This window comes from Phyllostomus hastatus, unplaced genomic scaffold (genome assembly GCF_019186645.2).
Source record: "Phyllostomus hastatus isolate PE091 unplaced genomic scaffold, TTU_PhHast_1.1 phas_contig_62, whole genome shotgun sequence".
Classification (NCBI taxonomy): domain Eukaryota; kingdom Metazoa; phylum Chordata; class Mammalia; order Chiroptera; family Phyllostomidae; genus Phyllostomus; species Phyllostomus hastatus.
This window is the reverse complement of record NW_025333921.1, coordinates 17,445,829-17,461,203: the sequence shown is the minus strand read 5'-3', so window position 1 is coordinate 17,461,203 and position 15,375 is coordinate 17,445,829. Positions and strand designations below refer to the sequence as shown.

Below are 15,375 nucleotides of genomic sequence, written 5' to 3'. Positions count from 1 at the left end.
AAATTAATGTCTAAGAAGTGACTGACATGCTCAGAATACAACAAAATGTTTCTTTAAAGAATAACATATTAAATTATGGGAAACTATATGTCTTCTAGTTTTATGATGGTTAATTAGTCCATATGTAAAAATACACATTTACAGGTTGTCTAGCTGTGCTAAAAATATTTTTAATTTTTTGGTTTAAGGGGATTTTTGAAGAAAGGAAATAAAGATAAAATTAACAAAATGCCCCGTTTTCAGAAACCAGAAAATTAAAAAGAAATGAACAAAAACACACACAGATACTAACTAACAAAGGGGGAGGGGAGGAATCTGGAATAAAACCAAGAGCTAGTTCCGTTTTTTAAAAAGTTAAAAAATTCTTCCTACGTAGGTCCCATTAAAATGAGTAATTTTAAAAAACCTAAACCCCACAACAACATATGGGGAGTCAGCAGACAGAAATTTCAAAAAGTTTTTAAGTAGAGAAAGCAGTTGCAGGAACTAGTAACTGACACTGAGGCAGAAAGTGCTGCAGCTTCCCCTGCTCAGAAGCAGGCAGCCAGTTTGTCCTCCTGCCTCGGAGGAATTGTAGGAGAAAAGAGAGTGGGAAGGGGGCTGCCAGGAAAAGAATTATACTGTCTCTATTTAGACCACCCAGCTGCCCATCTTGCAATTCAGAACACTCACAGTCAGGGTAATGCCCAAGCAGTAAAACAAAATTTTCTGCTGTGGAGAAATGAGACAGCCCAGAGAAAAAGACTTCTCATGTTTAATTCTATGACCTATCTACTTTGTGTTCTTTCAGAAATTCCCCTTCTTGCTTGACTGGCCAAAATCAGTTTCTATTGCTTGCCATCATAGACCTTTAATGAATAGTCTTTTAGAATGGTAATTTGGCTGTATTCTTTTCTTAAAAAAGTTGTACTGAGATACAATTTATACAGTATAAAATTTACCATTTAAAGTATACAATTCAATGGTTTTAGTATATGTACAGAGTTCTGCAACAATCACCATATTCTGATTTTTTAGAACATTTTCATTATAGTCCCCCCAAAATCCTTGTACTCACTTGCAGTCATTCCCCATACCCTCTCCCACTCCCTCTCCACCCCCTATATCCTTATTTCCCTTCATTCTTAGCCCTAGAAAACCACCAATCTACTTTTTGGCTCTATCTTTGCCTATTCTGGATTTTATACATATCAAGTCATAAAACAGATAGTCTTTGGTGACTGGCTTCTTTAGGTCAGCATAATGTTTTTAAGACATCTATATTGTAGTGTATATCAACTTCATTCCTTTTCTTTGCTAAATATTACTCCATGTATGAATATACCACATTTTGGTTATCCATTCTTCACTTGATAGACATGGTCACTGTTCTCACTTTCTAACTATTGTGAACAATACCGCTATAAACATTCATGCACAAATGTTGTGTGAACACACCTTTTCATTTCTCCTGGCTACCAGATACCTAGAAATGGAACTGCTCAGTCATATGGTAACTCTATGGTTAACATTTTGAGAAAATGTCAAATGGTTCAGTTATCTTTTTAAATTACACATACACACACACACACACACACACACACCCAAGTATACCCTATGATACAGCAAGTAGCAGACTACTGTGTCTAGTGATCTATCCCACAGAAATAAAGATTTATAAAAGGCCGTTCATTATAGAATTGTCTGCAACCTCAAACAATCTTTATCTATGTAAACTATTCCTGAAAAAGGGAATCTTTAGATATTTTACAGTGTATCTATAAATGAATATGATGTAACTACTTAAAAGAACTTCTATTACTCTCTTAGCTACTTTTTCCTCTGGATACCCAGGCCAAATAATTTATCATTTTACCTGCTTTACTTAATCATTACCTGTTTACTTAAATATTAAAGTTTAAAATTACCTGTTTACTTAAATATTAGGTCAAGAAGTGTTTCCTGAAAGATACGAAAGTTAAGGGGAAGAATAAACAAATCTAGCAGAGGAGAAGAAAGAGAGGAAAAGGTAGAACACAGCCTTACTAGGCAGTGGGGAAGTCATGAGCAAAAGCCAGAGGCAGAGAAGGAAAGGGGACTGAAAACATTCAGTACTGCCAATGTTTAAAATGCTGTGATGGTGGTGATGGAGGCAAGGGCAGGGTGAAGTGATAAGAAAGAAAGCGGGAGAAGTGGAAGCCAGATCATGAAAGAGGCCTTAAAGAGTTTCGACATTAACCTCATGCTGTTACTCGAGAGTCACTGATGGGTGAGAAACAGAGCTCTGACCACAGTGTGGAGATGGACGGGAGGAGGAAGAGGGTTATGCGGCCGGCGGTTACAAGGCTGTGGTGAGGGATGATGAGTAGCCTCAGGAAAGAGAATATGAATCAAGTACAGAGAAATCAGAAAGCAGAATTCACTGGATTTGGTGATTGGATATGGGGTACGGCTGAAAGGAAGAAGTTCTGATACATACTACAAAAATAATAAAGGGTGAGAACATCAGTGATAAACAGGAGCTGACCTAAGTGATATTATAAGGATGGTTATGATGCTAACTTACTTATCAACAAGTTGGAAAAGCTTGGCAAAAAGATTTAAAAATAAGAAGAAAAGATTGTCTGAAGAACTGACTTTTTTAAAAAAATTCTTCCATTCTCAATCTGTAATTATGGAATAACGACAGCAGCCTTACATCACACTCAAGTATAACTGTGAGTATTTCACTCTGGAGAGGAAAAGGGCCACTGCACTCAGAATGAATGAGCAAACACACCCCACAGTGCGCACAGGATGGGAGCCACGACCTGCAGTGGGAATGAGATGGGACACTAGTCTCAGCCACATTCTTTTTTCACATGTTAGCACTTCACCAAGGTGACCATAAACATAAGACAATACAATTTTTGTACAATGTGAAACTTAACAACAACTAAATATTTCACCTGGTATTCAGGTGAAGAAACCCTGATCTGAGGAATGCCAGTGTCTACTACAAAACAGTTATGACTTATGTAGGAACCACATCTTACTCTTCTGAAGTCTTAGTTTTTCTTATATTGTTCATCATTCTTCAAATGAGAATGCTCTAAAGTAAATGTTTCTCTCCTTAAAACTTTCTGTTCTTCACCTTAATATATATAATACAGTCTACAGATTTTAAAATAATTTATCTAATTAATGTCATTTCCTTGGTTAAGTCATGATTCTGGCTATACTTTGAGTTTTATAAAGCAATATTCAATGGTTATGCTGAGTAGGACAAAAGTTAGCAACTAAAGTGACTCAGTTTTCCCACACAAGTTCCTCTGTCACTTCCAAGTTACAAAGGAAAAAAAAGAACTGGTTCAGTACTTCTGATAACAACCTTAAGCCATCTAAATCATCAGAACGTGGGGAAATGCTATAGTTTATTCCCTACAGCACTGAGCACGTCCTACACTGTACATGGTCAATTGATAGTTGTTAAGTAAGTATATCATCTGCTGTTACCAGTTAAATGAAAAGTCTAGAATAATGCTGCTTTTATTAAAATTTACCCTTTATAAAACTTTGAAAACACAAATAAATTACTTAACAAAACTTACCTGCTACTGTGAGCTTGGCTGTTCTACTGACAATAGTTCCAAGACTCTCAACGGTGGCCACACACTGATAATAACCTTCATCAGGTTTATTGTGTTTGGAATGCACCACACTGCTGATAAATAAAGACCCATCTGGGAGAAGCTGGCGTCGATCATCTGATACTAAGTTTAGAAATGTTCCATCTTTTTTCCATTCAATTTTTGGAGAGGATTCCGAATATGCTGAACAGTTTAACACAACAGAAGAGCCTCTAACTGACAGTGTGTCCACTGGCTCCACCAGAAAATAAAATGGAGTGAATGTTCGAATGCTGGATCCTACAAAAATAATAAAGAAAAGAACAAAGTTATCCAAAATTTTCTTCTACTGTTTCTGTAAAAAAAAATAATATGTCCAAAAATTATTTATAGTTATGCTTTTTAGGTATGATACATAAATACAGTCATTTCACTATGACTATCTAATAAATAAAATTTATTTTTCATTAGGAAATCAAAATTTGACCCATTTAGGAGAATGACCCAAGATGGTGGCAGGGGAGGTGAATGTTACACTCATCTCCTTCAGGGTCCAAACGAAAATTACAACTGAACTTTAGAACAATCCAACTCAATAACCAACTGAAGACAAGCTAAAAAATGTCTTACAACCAAGGATTTACAGAAGAAGCCACCCTGAGACTGGTAGGAAGGGCAGAGACGCACAAAGGGCTGGCCAGCTCAGCTGCAAAGGTCCCGCATGAGGAGTGGGGGCTATCAACCCCATGCCGGGTTCCCCAGCCCAGAGCACCAGAGCTGGAAAGAGGAGCCCACATAATATCTGGCTGTGAAAATCAGCAGGGATTATGTCCACAAAGAAGAGATGGGACTCTGCTAGAAACCCAGGCATCCTCTTAGAGAACCAGGGCAAAAAGTCTTGTTCACAGTCGCTCACACTGGCTTCTAGCAGAGGGAGGGTGGGCAGATTGGAGCAGACTAGAATCCTGCAAGGAGAGAATGGGTTGTGAGGGTCCAGGGAGAGAGCCGATGGGACAGCCTCTAGGGTCCCTATGCTGAGTCCCTCTCCCACATGGCCTACAGACTCCATCTTTCCTGGGTCTAGCACTCCCCTTTACACAACATCGACCTGGGGATATCCACAGGCCCCACATTCCTGACTCCCTGTCTTACTGCACTACCAAGTTCACACCCTGCACAAAAGTCAGCTGGTTGTGGCCTGTGGTGAAAACATTCTTCAAAGACTCTTGAGGAGATCCAGGCAGACTAGAGGAGAAACTGAGTTGTATGGCTCCAAAGCGGGGTCCCTTTTCCCCCTGCACATTTGATGGATGCCATTGTTCCCATGTAAAACCCTCCCTCCACATGGCTAAATGTTGATCTGTCTGGGCCTGAAAATCCTGCTGCCCTTACCCTAATAACTCCGAGACCCTACCCACCACAAAGGTCCATGGGCACCCAATGGGTGGTGGCTGGCCTTGGTGTATCCTGAGATTTATGTCGAGTGGCCTCAGATCCAGCACTGATGTCAAGGCTGAATCTGTTATCAATGTAGTAAATACTACTCACTCCTACCTGGTGACTCACTGAGACCTACCTCACACAACTAGAGTACCACCAGAAGCTCTTTCACTGACTGAGCCTACCAGGCAGCCAGCAGGGGAAGGCTAATCTAAGCACTCTGACCTTTTCCTGACCCCTCCCTGGCTCTGTGCTGGTGGAAGAAAACCTTGGTGTCCAGCTTGGCCCCTTTCATGCACATCCAGGCCCAGCAGAGGCAGCTACAAACTGTGGATTGCATTATAGCTCCAAAAAGGTGGCCCAGGGCCAGTTGCAAGCAGTGCCTGACACTAACCTGCACCCAAGAGGCACTCCCAAGAGTCTCCAGAACCAAATCCACTGGTAGGCTTCAGACCACATCAGTGCATGATCCAATTAACTCCGTAAGTGGCATACACAAAGATCTCAGCAGGTACCAGGCACTGATGGGGCCAAATCCATTTCATGAAGTTAGCCCCTGAACAGAAGCTTGTACACAGTGGTAGGAGTGGAGCCCCACAGCCAGCCACCCCAGGACCAACCCCACCAATGAATGGGCAAAAATCAATCATGTACAACAGGAGAGCTCACATAAACACACATGAGACATTTCTGGGCACCTTGCTTGGGTGATCAGAGACTGCACTACTGAGCCCCATGGGACACTTACTACATCAGGCCTCCATACCAAGACTAGAAGACAAAGCAGATCTACTTAACATACAAAAACAAATTCAGAGAAGCAGCTAAAATAGGGAGACAAACAAACATATTGCAAATTAAAAAAAAAAAACAAAAACACAAATCTCCAGAAAAAGACCTAAATAAAATAAGCAAGCAATCTACCAGAGTTAAAAACAATGGTTATGATGACGCTCAAGAAACGCAGGCAAATAATAAATGAACTCAGTGAGAACTGAAACAAAGAGATAGTAAACATAAAAAATTATATGTATAAACCTTAAAAAAGAACCAGTAAGTAATAAAGAACACAATGATCTGAAATGAAGGATATACCAGAAGGAATCAACAGCAGGTTAGATAAAGCAGAGGATAAAATCAATGATTTGGAAGACAAGATAGCAGAAAACATCCGATCAGAGCAGCAAAAAGAAAAAGGAATTTTATTTTATTTTATAAAAGATTTTATTTATTTATTTTTAGAGAGGGAAGGGAGAGAGAGAGAGAGAGAAACATCAATGTGTGGTTGCTGTGGGTCATGGCCTGCAACCCAGGCATGTGCCCTGACTGGGAATTGAACCTGCGACACTTTGGTTCACAGCCCGTGCTCAATCCACTGAGCTATGCCAGCCAGGGCAGAAAAAGGAATTTTAAAAAGCAAGGAAAGTCTAAGGGCCTCTGGGACAACATGAACCATAACAACATCTGCAAAAGAGGGGCACCAAAAGGAGAAGAGAAAGAGCAAGGGATTGAGAACCTACTTGAAGAAGTAATTATTAGAAACTTTAGCTGGTGCAGAAGAAAGACACACAAGCCCAGGAAGCACAGAGAGTTCTAAACAAGATGAACCCACAGAGGCCACACCAAAATACCTCACAATTAAAATAGCAAAGGTTAAAGACAAAAAGAAAAATGTAAAAGCAACAAGAAAAGAGAGTTACCTACAAAGGGAGCTCTAATAAGACCGTTAGCTGATTTCTCAACAAAAACATTTCAAGCCAAAAGGGACTGGCACCAAAAATTTAAAGTGATGAAAGCCAAGAACATGTGATTAAGACAACTCTATCCAACCAAGCCATTGTTTAAAATTGAAGGAGAAAGAAAGAGCTTCTCAGATACACTTTGCCTCTTTGCATAACCAAAAGAAGGACAACAAATTTAAAAAACAAATAACCAGAACTGACAGAAAATCAAACTGTATGGAAGTCCAACAACCCAGGAGTTAAAGAAGAAACATTCATCCAGACTGGTAGGAAGGGGAGAAAAGACTTGTAGCAAAGCGGCAGCTAGAGGACTGGGCAGGTGAGGCAGCAGCTAGCAGAATGGGCTGTCCCACATTTGTGGGCAGATAATGCAAGAGGAACAACTGAGGAATGAAATAGATCACGCAACCCAGTATTCCAGTGTGGGGAACCCACGGGGGTTCCAGTGTGGGGAAATAAAGCCTCAAAACCTCTAACTGTAAAAACCTGTGGGGTTGTGGCAGAGGGAGAAACCCCCAGCCTCACAGGAAAGTTTGCTGGAGAGACCCATGGGGTCCTAGAGTGTACACAAACCCTCCCACCAGGGGATCAGCACCAGAAAGACCCAACTTGCTTGTGGGTAGTGGGGGAAGTGACTGAAAGCCAGCAGAGAGTCAAGCAAGCATCATCGTTCCCTCTCAGACCTCTCCCCCACATACAGCACCACAATGCAGGGACATGTGTTGCTCTGCCCTGGTGAATACCTATGGCTCCACCCTTTAATACATAACAGGTGCATGGAGACAACAAAATATGGCCTAAATGAAAGAACAGATAAAAGCTCTAAAAACAGTACTAAGTGATGAAGAGATAGCCAACCTATCAGATGCAGAGTTCAAAACACTGGTAATCAGGATGCTCACAGAAATGGTTGAGTATGGTTGCAAAATACAGGAAAAAGGGAAGGCTATGCAAAGTGAAATAAAGGAAAATGTACAGGGAACCAACAGTAACGGGAAGGAAACCAGGACTCAAATCAATGATTTGGAGCAGGAGGAAGAAGTAAACATTCAACCAGAAGAGAACGAAGAAACAAGAATTCAAAAAGATGAGGAGGCTTAGGAATCTCCAGGATATTTTAAACATTCCAACATCCAAATCACAAGGGAAGCTAGGGTGCCAGAAGGAGAAGGGGAAGAGCAACAAATTGAAAACTTATTTGAACAATTAAGGAGAACTTCTCCAATCTGGCAAAGGAAATAGACTTCTAGGAAGTCCAGAGAGTCCCAAAGAAGTTGGACCCAAGGAAGCACACACTAAGGCACATCATAATTACATTATCCAAAGTTAAAGATAAGGAGAGACTCTTAAAAGCAGCAAGAGAAAAGGAGACAGTTACCTACAAAGGAGTTCCCACAAGGCTATCAGCTGACTTCTCAAAAGAAACCTTGCAGGTGAGAAGGGCTGGAAAGAAGTACTATTTCAAGTCATGAAATGCAAGGACCTACAACCAAGATGATTCTATCCAGCAAAGCTATCATTTAGAATGGAAGGGCAGATAAAGTGCTTCCAAGATAAGGTCAAGTTAAAGGAGTTCATCATTACCAAGCTCTTATCATATGAAATGTTAAAGGAATTCATCTAAGAAAAAGATGATGATCAAAAATATGAGCAGAAAAATGACAACAAACTCACCAACTGAACCTAAAAAAACAAAACCAAAAACAAACTAAGCAAACAACAGAATCACAGGAACAGGAACAGAATCACAGAAATGGAGATCACACGGAAGGTTATCAGCATGAAGGGGGAGGGGAGAGAATGAGGGAAAAAGCACAGGGAATAAGAAGCATAAATGGTAGGTACAAAATAGGGGGAGGTTAAGAATAGTATAGGAAATGGGGAAAACAAAGAACTTATACGTACAACCCGTGGACATGAACTAAGGTGGGAGTGGGGTGAGGAACACTGGTGGGAGGAGGGTTGTAGGACAGAGGGGAATAAAGGTGAGAAAAAATGGGACAATAGTCATAGCATAATCAATAAAATACATTTTTAATAAAGTACAACATCAACAGCATCCATTATTTCAGAATATGCAAAGAATTGATCTGAGATTACTATTTTGACATGGATACACTACCAAAACTCTCTCATGCTTGCCTTTTCTTTCCTATATTCTTTTCCACTATGCCTTTCTCTAGACAAAATTTAGCTTCTATTGTGTCCAGTTGTTGGGGTTTATACTACTCCTGTTATGGACCAAATTGTGCTCCCCCAAAATACACAAGTTGAAGCCCTAGCCCTCAATGTATTTGGAGACAGAACCATTAAAAAGATAATTATGCTTGCCCTGGCTGGTGTAGCTCAGTGGACTGAGTGTGGGCTGCGAATCAAAGGGTCGCCAGTTCGATTCCCAGTCAGGGCACATGCTTGGGTTTCGGGCCAGGTCCCCGGTAGGGAGCTTGTGAGAGGCAACCACACACTGATGTTTCTCTCCCTGTCGTTCTCCTTCCTTTCCCCTCTCTCTAAAAATAAATAAATAAAATCTTAAACAACAAAAAAGAGATAATTATGCTTAAATGAGGTCACAAAGGTAAAAATCCCAATTCAATAGGCCTGCTGTCCTTATAAAAAGAGGAAGAAATACCAGGGATGCAAGTGCACAAAGGCCATGTGAAGACACAGCCAAGGAGAAGCCCCAGGAAAATCAACTGTAATAGCATAATCAATAAAATATATCTAAAGAAAAGAATTAAATGGCAATAAAAACATACCTATCAATAATCACTTTAAATGAAAATGAATTAAATGCTCTAATCAAAAGACCTATAGGGTAGCTTAATGTATTTTACAAAAACAAGACCCGTCTAGGCTGTGTACAAGAGGCCAATCTTAGAACGAAAGATACACACAGACTGAAAGTAAAGGCATTGAAAAGGTATTTCATACAAAGGGAAACAAAAAAGAAGCTGGCATAGCAATACTTGTAACAGGTAAAATAGTCTTTAAAACAAAGGCTGTAATAGGAGAAAAAGGAGGTGATCCATAATGATAAGGGAATCAATCCAACAAGAGGATATAACCCTTGTAAACATTTATGCACCCAACATAGAAGGACTGAAATATATAAAGTAAATATTGATGAATATAAAGGGAGAAATTGACAGCAATACAGTCATAACAGAGGATTTTATGGCCCCATTGACATCAACAGAGATCTTCCAGACAGAAAATCAACAATGACAGACAGCGGCCTTAAATGAAACACTAGACCCTAAAGATTTAATTGATTACCTTCAGAGCATTTCTCCTCAAAGCAGAATATACATTCTTTTCAAGTGCACATGAAGCATTTTCCAGGACAGACTACATGTTAGGATGCAAAACAAGTCTCAATATGTTTAAGAAGAGTGAAATCATTTCAAGCATCTTCTTTGAACACAATGGTGTGAAACTACAAATCAATTACAAGAAAAGGAACTGAAATCACAAAAACAAATGGAGGCTAAATAACATGTTACTAAACAATGAATGAATTAACAATGAGATCAAGAAAAAATAAAAATGTAATATGACAAGTGAAAATAGAATCAAAATAAAAATACAAAAAAATCAATAAATCCAAGATCTGATTCTTTAAAATGGTAAGATTGAAAAACCTTTATCCAGATTTATCAAAAACATAAGAGTACCCAAATAGATAAATAAAATCAGAAACAAAAGAGAAGTAATAACACCAAAGAGATACAAAAATTATAAGAAAATATTACAACTATATGCCAATAAAGTGTACAATCTGGAAGAAATGGATAAATTAAAAAACATATATACAATCTTCCAAAACTGAAATCATAAAGCAACAGAAAATCTGAACAGACTGATTATAACTAACCAAATCTAAGAAATCAAAAATTCCCAAGAAACAGAAGTCCTGCACCCAATAGTTTCATAGGTGAATTTTACCAAACATTCAAAGAACCGATTCTTACCTGTCTGAAACTATTCTCAAAAATACAAGAGGAGAAAAGACTCCTAAGCTCATTCTACAAGGCCAACATTACCCTGATTCCAAAACCAGATGAAGACACTACACAAAGAAAGAATTATAGGCCAACATGTCTGATGAAAATAGATGCAAAAATCAACAAAATATTAATAAACCAAATTCAGCAATACATTAAAATGATCATACACCATGATCAAGTGGGACTTAATCCTGGAATGCAAGAATGGTTCAACATCTATAAATCCATTAACATGATAAGGAAAAACATGATAAACCACATAAACAAAATGAAAGATAAAAATCATATTGTATCAATAGATGCAGAAAATTCATTTTACAAAATCCAGCACCCCTTTATAACAATTCTCAGCAAGTGGTTAGAGGGAACATATTTCAACATAATAAAGGCAATATAAGCACACCCACAACTAACATCATATTTAACACAGCAGGACAAAAGCATTTCCCTCAAGATCAGAAACAAGACAGGGATGTTCACTCTCACCACTCGTACTGAACAACAAAGCTGGAAGCATCACACTACCTAATATCCAATCATACTACACTAGAGTAAGCAAAGCAGCATGGTGCTGGCATAAAAACAGACATAGAGATCAATGGACCAGAACAGAGAACCCAGAAATAAACCCATGCCTATATGGTCAATTAATTTAAGGCAAGTACATTCAATAGGCTAAGGACAGTTTATCCAATAAATGGCAGTGTGTTTTTTTTTTTTTCTGACAGATCTTCTCAGGCAAGGGAAACAAAAATAAATAAATGGAACTACATCAATCTAAACAGTTTTTGCACAGCAGAGGAAACCATCAACAGAACAAAAAGACAACCTACTGAACGGGACAACATATTCACCACTGATACATCCAATAAGGGGTTAATATCTAAAATTTATACAGAACTCACACAACTCAACACCAAAATAACAAACAATACAATTAAAAATGGGCAGAGGACCTGAATAGACACTTCTCCAAGGAGGACATACAGATGGCCAACAGACATATGAAAAGATAATCAACATCACTAGCCACTAGAGAAATGCAAATATTAAAACCACTAGGAGATATCCCTTCACACCTGTCAGAACGGCTACCATTAATAAACCCACGAACAACAGATGGTGGTGAAGATGTGGAGAAAAGGGGAACCCTAGTGCACCCTAGGGCGCTGTTGGTGGGAATGCAGACTGGTACAGCCACTGTGGAAAGCAGTATGGAGGGTGAGTCCTCAAGAAATTACGGCTGAAACTACCTTATGACCCAGTGATTCCACTACTGAATATACATCTAAAGAAACCCCAAACACTAATTTGAAACAATATATGCACCCCTATGTTCAGTGCAGCATTATTTACAATAGCCAGGATATGTAAACAACCCAAGTGTCCAACCAAGAGATGAGTGAATAATAAAGAGTGGTGCATATATACAATGGATCTTACTTGGCCACCAAAAAGGATGAAATCTTACCATTTGTCGACAGCATGCATGGACCTAGATGGTATTATACTAAAGGGAGTCAGTCAGAGAAAGAAAAACACCATATATTTCACTTATATGTGCAATCTAAAGAACCAAATAAACAATGAAACAAACAGATTCAAAGAGAGCAGACTGATAGTTGTTAGAGGGGAGGGGGTTGGGGGACTAGGTGGAAAACATGAAGGAATTGATAGGTACAGATGGGTAGTTACAAATAGTCATAGGAATCTCAAGTACAGCATAGAGAATACAGTTGACAATACAGTAGTAACTATCTAGGTTGCCAGGTGGCTACTGGGAATATCAGGAGGAAAACTTTATGAAGTATATGATTGTCTTACCACTATGCTATACACCTAAAACTAACACAAAATCAAACTGAAGAAAAAAAAGAACATTAGAAAAACCACTGGGGTAGCTCAAAAAATCAAGCTTCGTTAGACAATAGGAAGATCTAATAAAGTTTTATCTCAATCACTACAGTAGAATTTATAAATATTTAACATTATTATATTCAATGTGAAATTTCTTATGGCACATATAAGAGGCAGATAATTGAAATGGTTTTCTGCTAAAAAGATTATCTTTTTTATGCTTACTGGCTGCATTTTTTCATAAATTCATTATACACACACTCTGTCCATCCTATTAAAAGCAATCTCTAGGCTATCATGTTTTGCAAACAGTCTTTTTTTCTATTTTGAGTTTATGATTTTTGTCATAAGAAAATAAATTCTAACTTCATAGAATTAAATCTCTTATACTTTAAAAGGCCTTTGTTGTCCTGGCTGGAATGTTCATTTGGTTGGAGTGTTGTCCTGTACACCAAAAGACTATGGGTTCAATCCCCCGTCAGAGCACATACCAAGGTTGCGGGTTTGATCCCCAGTCACTATGCACACGGGAGGCAACCAATTAATGTTTTTGTCTCACATCGATGTCCCCCCCCCGTGACCCCTGTCTTCCTTCCTCCCTCCCTCTCCAAAAATCAATAAACATATCCTTAGCTGAGGTTTAAATAATTTTTTTGAAAAGCCCTTCTTTATCATAAGACTGTCAAAACTTTATTTTATGCTAGTATTTTTATAGTTTTATTTCCATATTTAATCTTCATCTAGAATTCATTCTCATGTAAAGAGCACAGGAGAAATCAGTTACATTTTTCTTAGTCCTTAGCCAGTTCTTTAAACACAGGAAGAACATAATTTAAAGAAAACATTTGCTATAAACCTTGCATTTTCAGCCTGAAAAAGCTGCTGACCAACAACATGGTAAACAACTCAAGCTGTAATCACATTTCTTCAGGTAAACTATCAGTGAAGCTTGGGCCAATAAATGAAAGAAAGACTTTTAAAAATATATCTATACACCCTTTTATTTATAACTTATTTACATTATGAATTTAAGGATGGCACTAATTCTTTATTACATGGTAAGAGAATCATTCTAAATAAATGCAAAACACACTGGCAGAGGAAAGGAAATTGTATTTATTTGTTTTAATGTTTTCCTAATACTTAACAATGCCAAGCAAATTCCAAACAGACTAACTGCCCTTTCCCAAGCACCACGAGGGGGTTTCCATACCCATTTGATGAACATGAAATTAATCCTTCAAGTCTTAAAACTCTTGAAAATGAGCTTAGGAACTTTTTAGAAGTGACCTGCATTGATTTGCTTCTTATTACCATATACACATTATTTTGCATTAATTTACTGGAACTACAGTAAAAAATCAAAATATTATATTTCAATACAGTATAAAATGATAGCTAAACTTTAAAAAATTACTTTTCTACCTGTGCTATATAACTATTAAATCTTTTTTATACCAAACAAATTTAAAAAACTCAGGAAAATTCCTGATATATAAAAATATTAGATTGACAGCCAGAATGTACAAATTAACCATTTGAAATATTATATACATTAATAAACAAAACAAATTTAATTTTATAATTCAGAACAAGGTTATGCCATTTGAAAAAAAATTATACCATTGTAAATGTTTCACAGTTTAACTCTCTTACTTGTGAGTTCATTTATTTGTTTTTTACTTTTTTAAATCCTCACCTGGCAATATTTTTTATTACTGAGTTTTAAAGAGAGAGGAAGGGGGGAAATGGGGTGGGGGGGAGACAGACAGAGAGAGAGAGAGAGAGAGAGAGAGAGAGAGAGAGAGAGAGAGAGAAACATCAATGTAAGAGAGAAACATCGATAGGCTGCCTCCTGTATGCTCCCTGACCACGATCAAACCTGCAACCTAGGTATGTGCCTTGACTGGCAGTCAAAAACACAACCTTGGTTGGAGTGTCACTCCACACACCAAAAGGCTGCATGCTTGATTCCAGGTCAGGGCACATACTTAAATTTGCAGGTTCAGTCCCCAGTGGGGGTGCATACGGGAGGCAGCAGATCATTGTTTTTCCCTCACATCGATGTTTTTCTTTCTCCCTTTCTTTCTCTTTCTCTCCTAATTTTTTTCTCTCTCTCATCCTCCATTCCTCTCTCTCTAAAATCAATAAACATATTCTCATGTATTAAAACAAAAAGTCCATATCTACCAAGTTGAACAAAAGAGTGTATGTGTTCAAAAGAAATTAAAAGAAAAAATTATACTCACAAGGAAGTTTACAAATGCCTCGGAAAATCAAGGCACTTCAAAATTTTACCAAAAATATGCACTCTATATCACTTAGAATATTTAAATATTCTAAGATATTTAAATATTTATGTATATCATCTTGGCATTTTATTCCCTCAGTAAGCAGGCAGTGAGACATTCTTCCTTCATCTAAAATCACTCTAAGGCTTGCCATTGCCTTTTACAAAGAAATCTAAATGAATGCCTTAACTGGACTTCCACGTCACTGTGACCTGACCTTTGCCTACTTTCCAGCCCCTGCCCCTCGTATCACTCCCCCTTCCCCACCAAGGCACCGCTGTCAGCTCCTGCCCACATCACACAAGCTATTCCCACCACCAACCCTCTTCAAGAATAACTCCTAGTCTTCCTTCAAGCTCAGCTTAAATATCATTTTCTTAATAATGCTGTCTGTCCCTGGTGCCCAGACCAGATTAAACCTCCCTGTTATAAGCAGGTATGGCATATAGTA

The 15,375-nt window shown here is 38.2% G+C and overlaps 1 protein-coding gene across 8 annotated transcripts in view; it reads right to left on the bottom strand.

Moving 5' to 3' along the window:
• Window positions 1–15,375, bottom strand: part of NEO1 (neogenin 1) — a 260,180-nt gene that overhangs the window by 164,603 nt on the left and 80,202 nt on the right. For all 8 annotated transcript variants that reach the window (XM_045848485.1, XM_045848491.1, XM_045848488.1 and 5 more), the window contains exon 2: window positions 3,570–3,887. In XM_045848485.1, coding sequence (XP_045704441.1) covers window positions 3,570–3,887 — 318 coding nt within the window. The remainder of the gene's footprint in view (window positions 1–3,569; window positions 3,888–15,375) is intronic.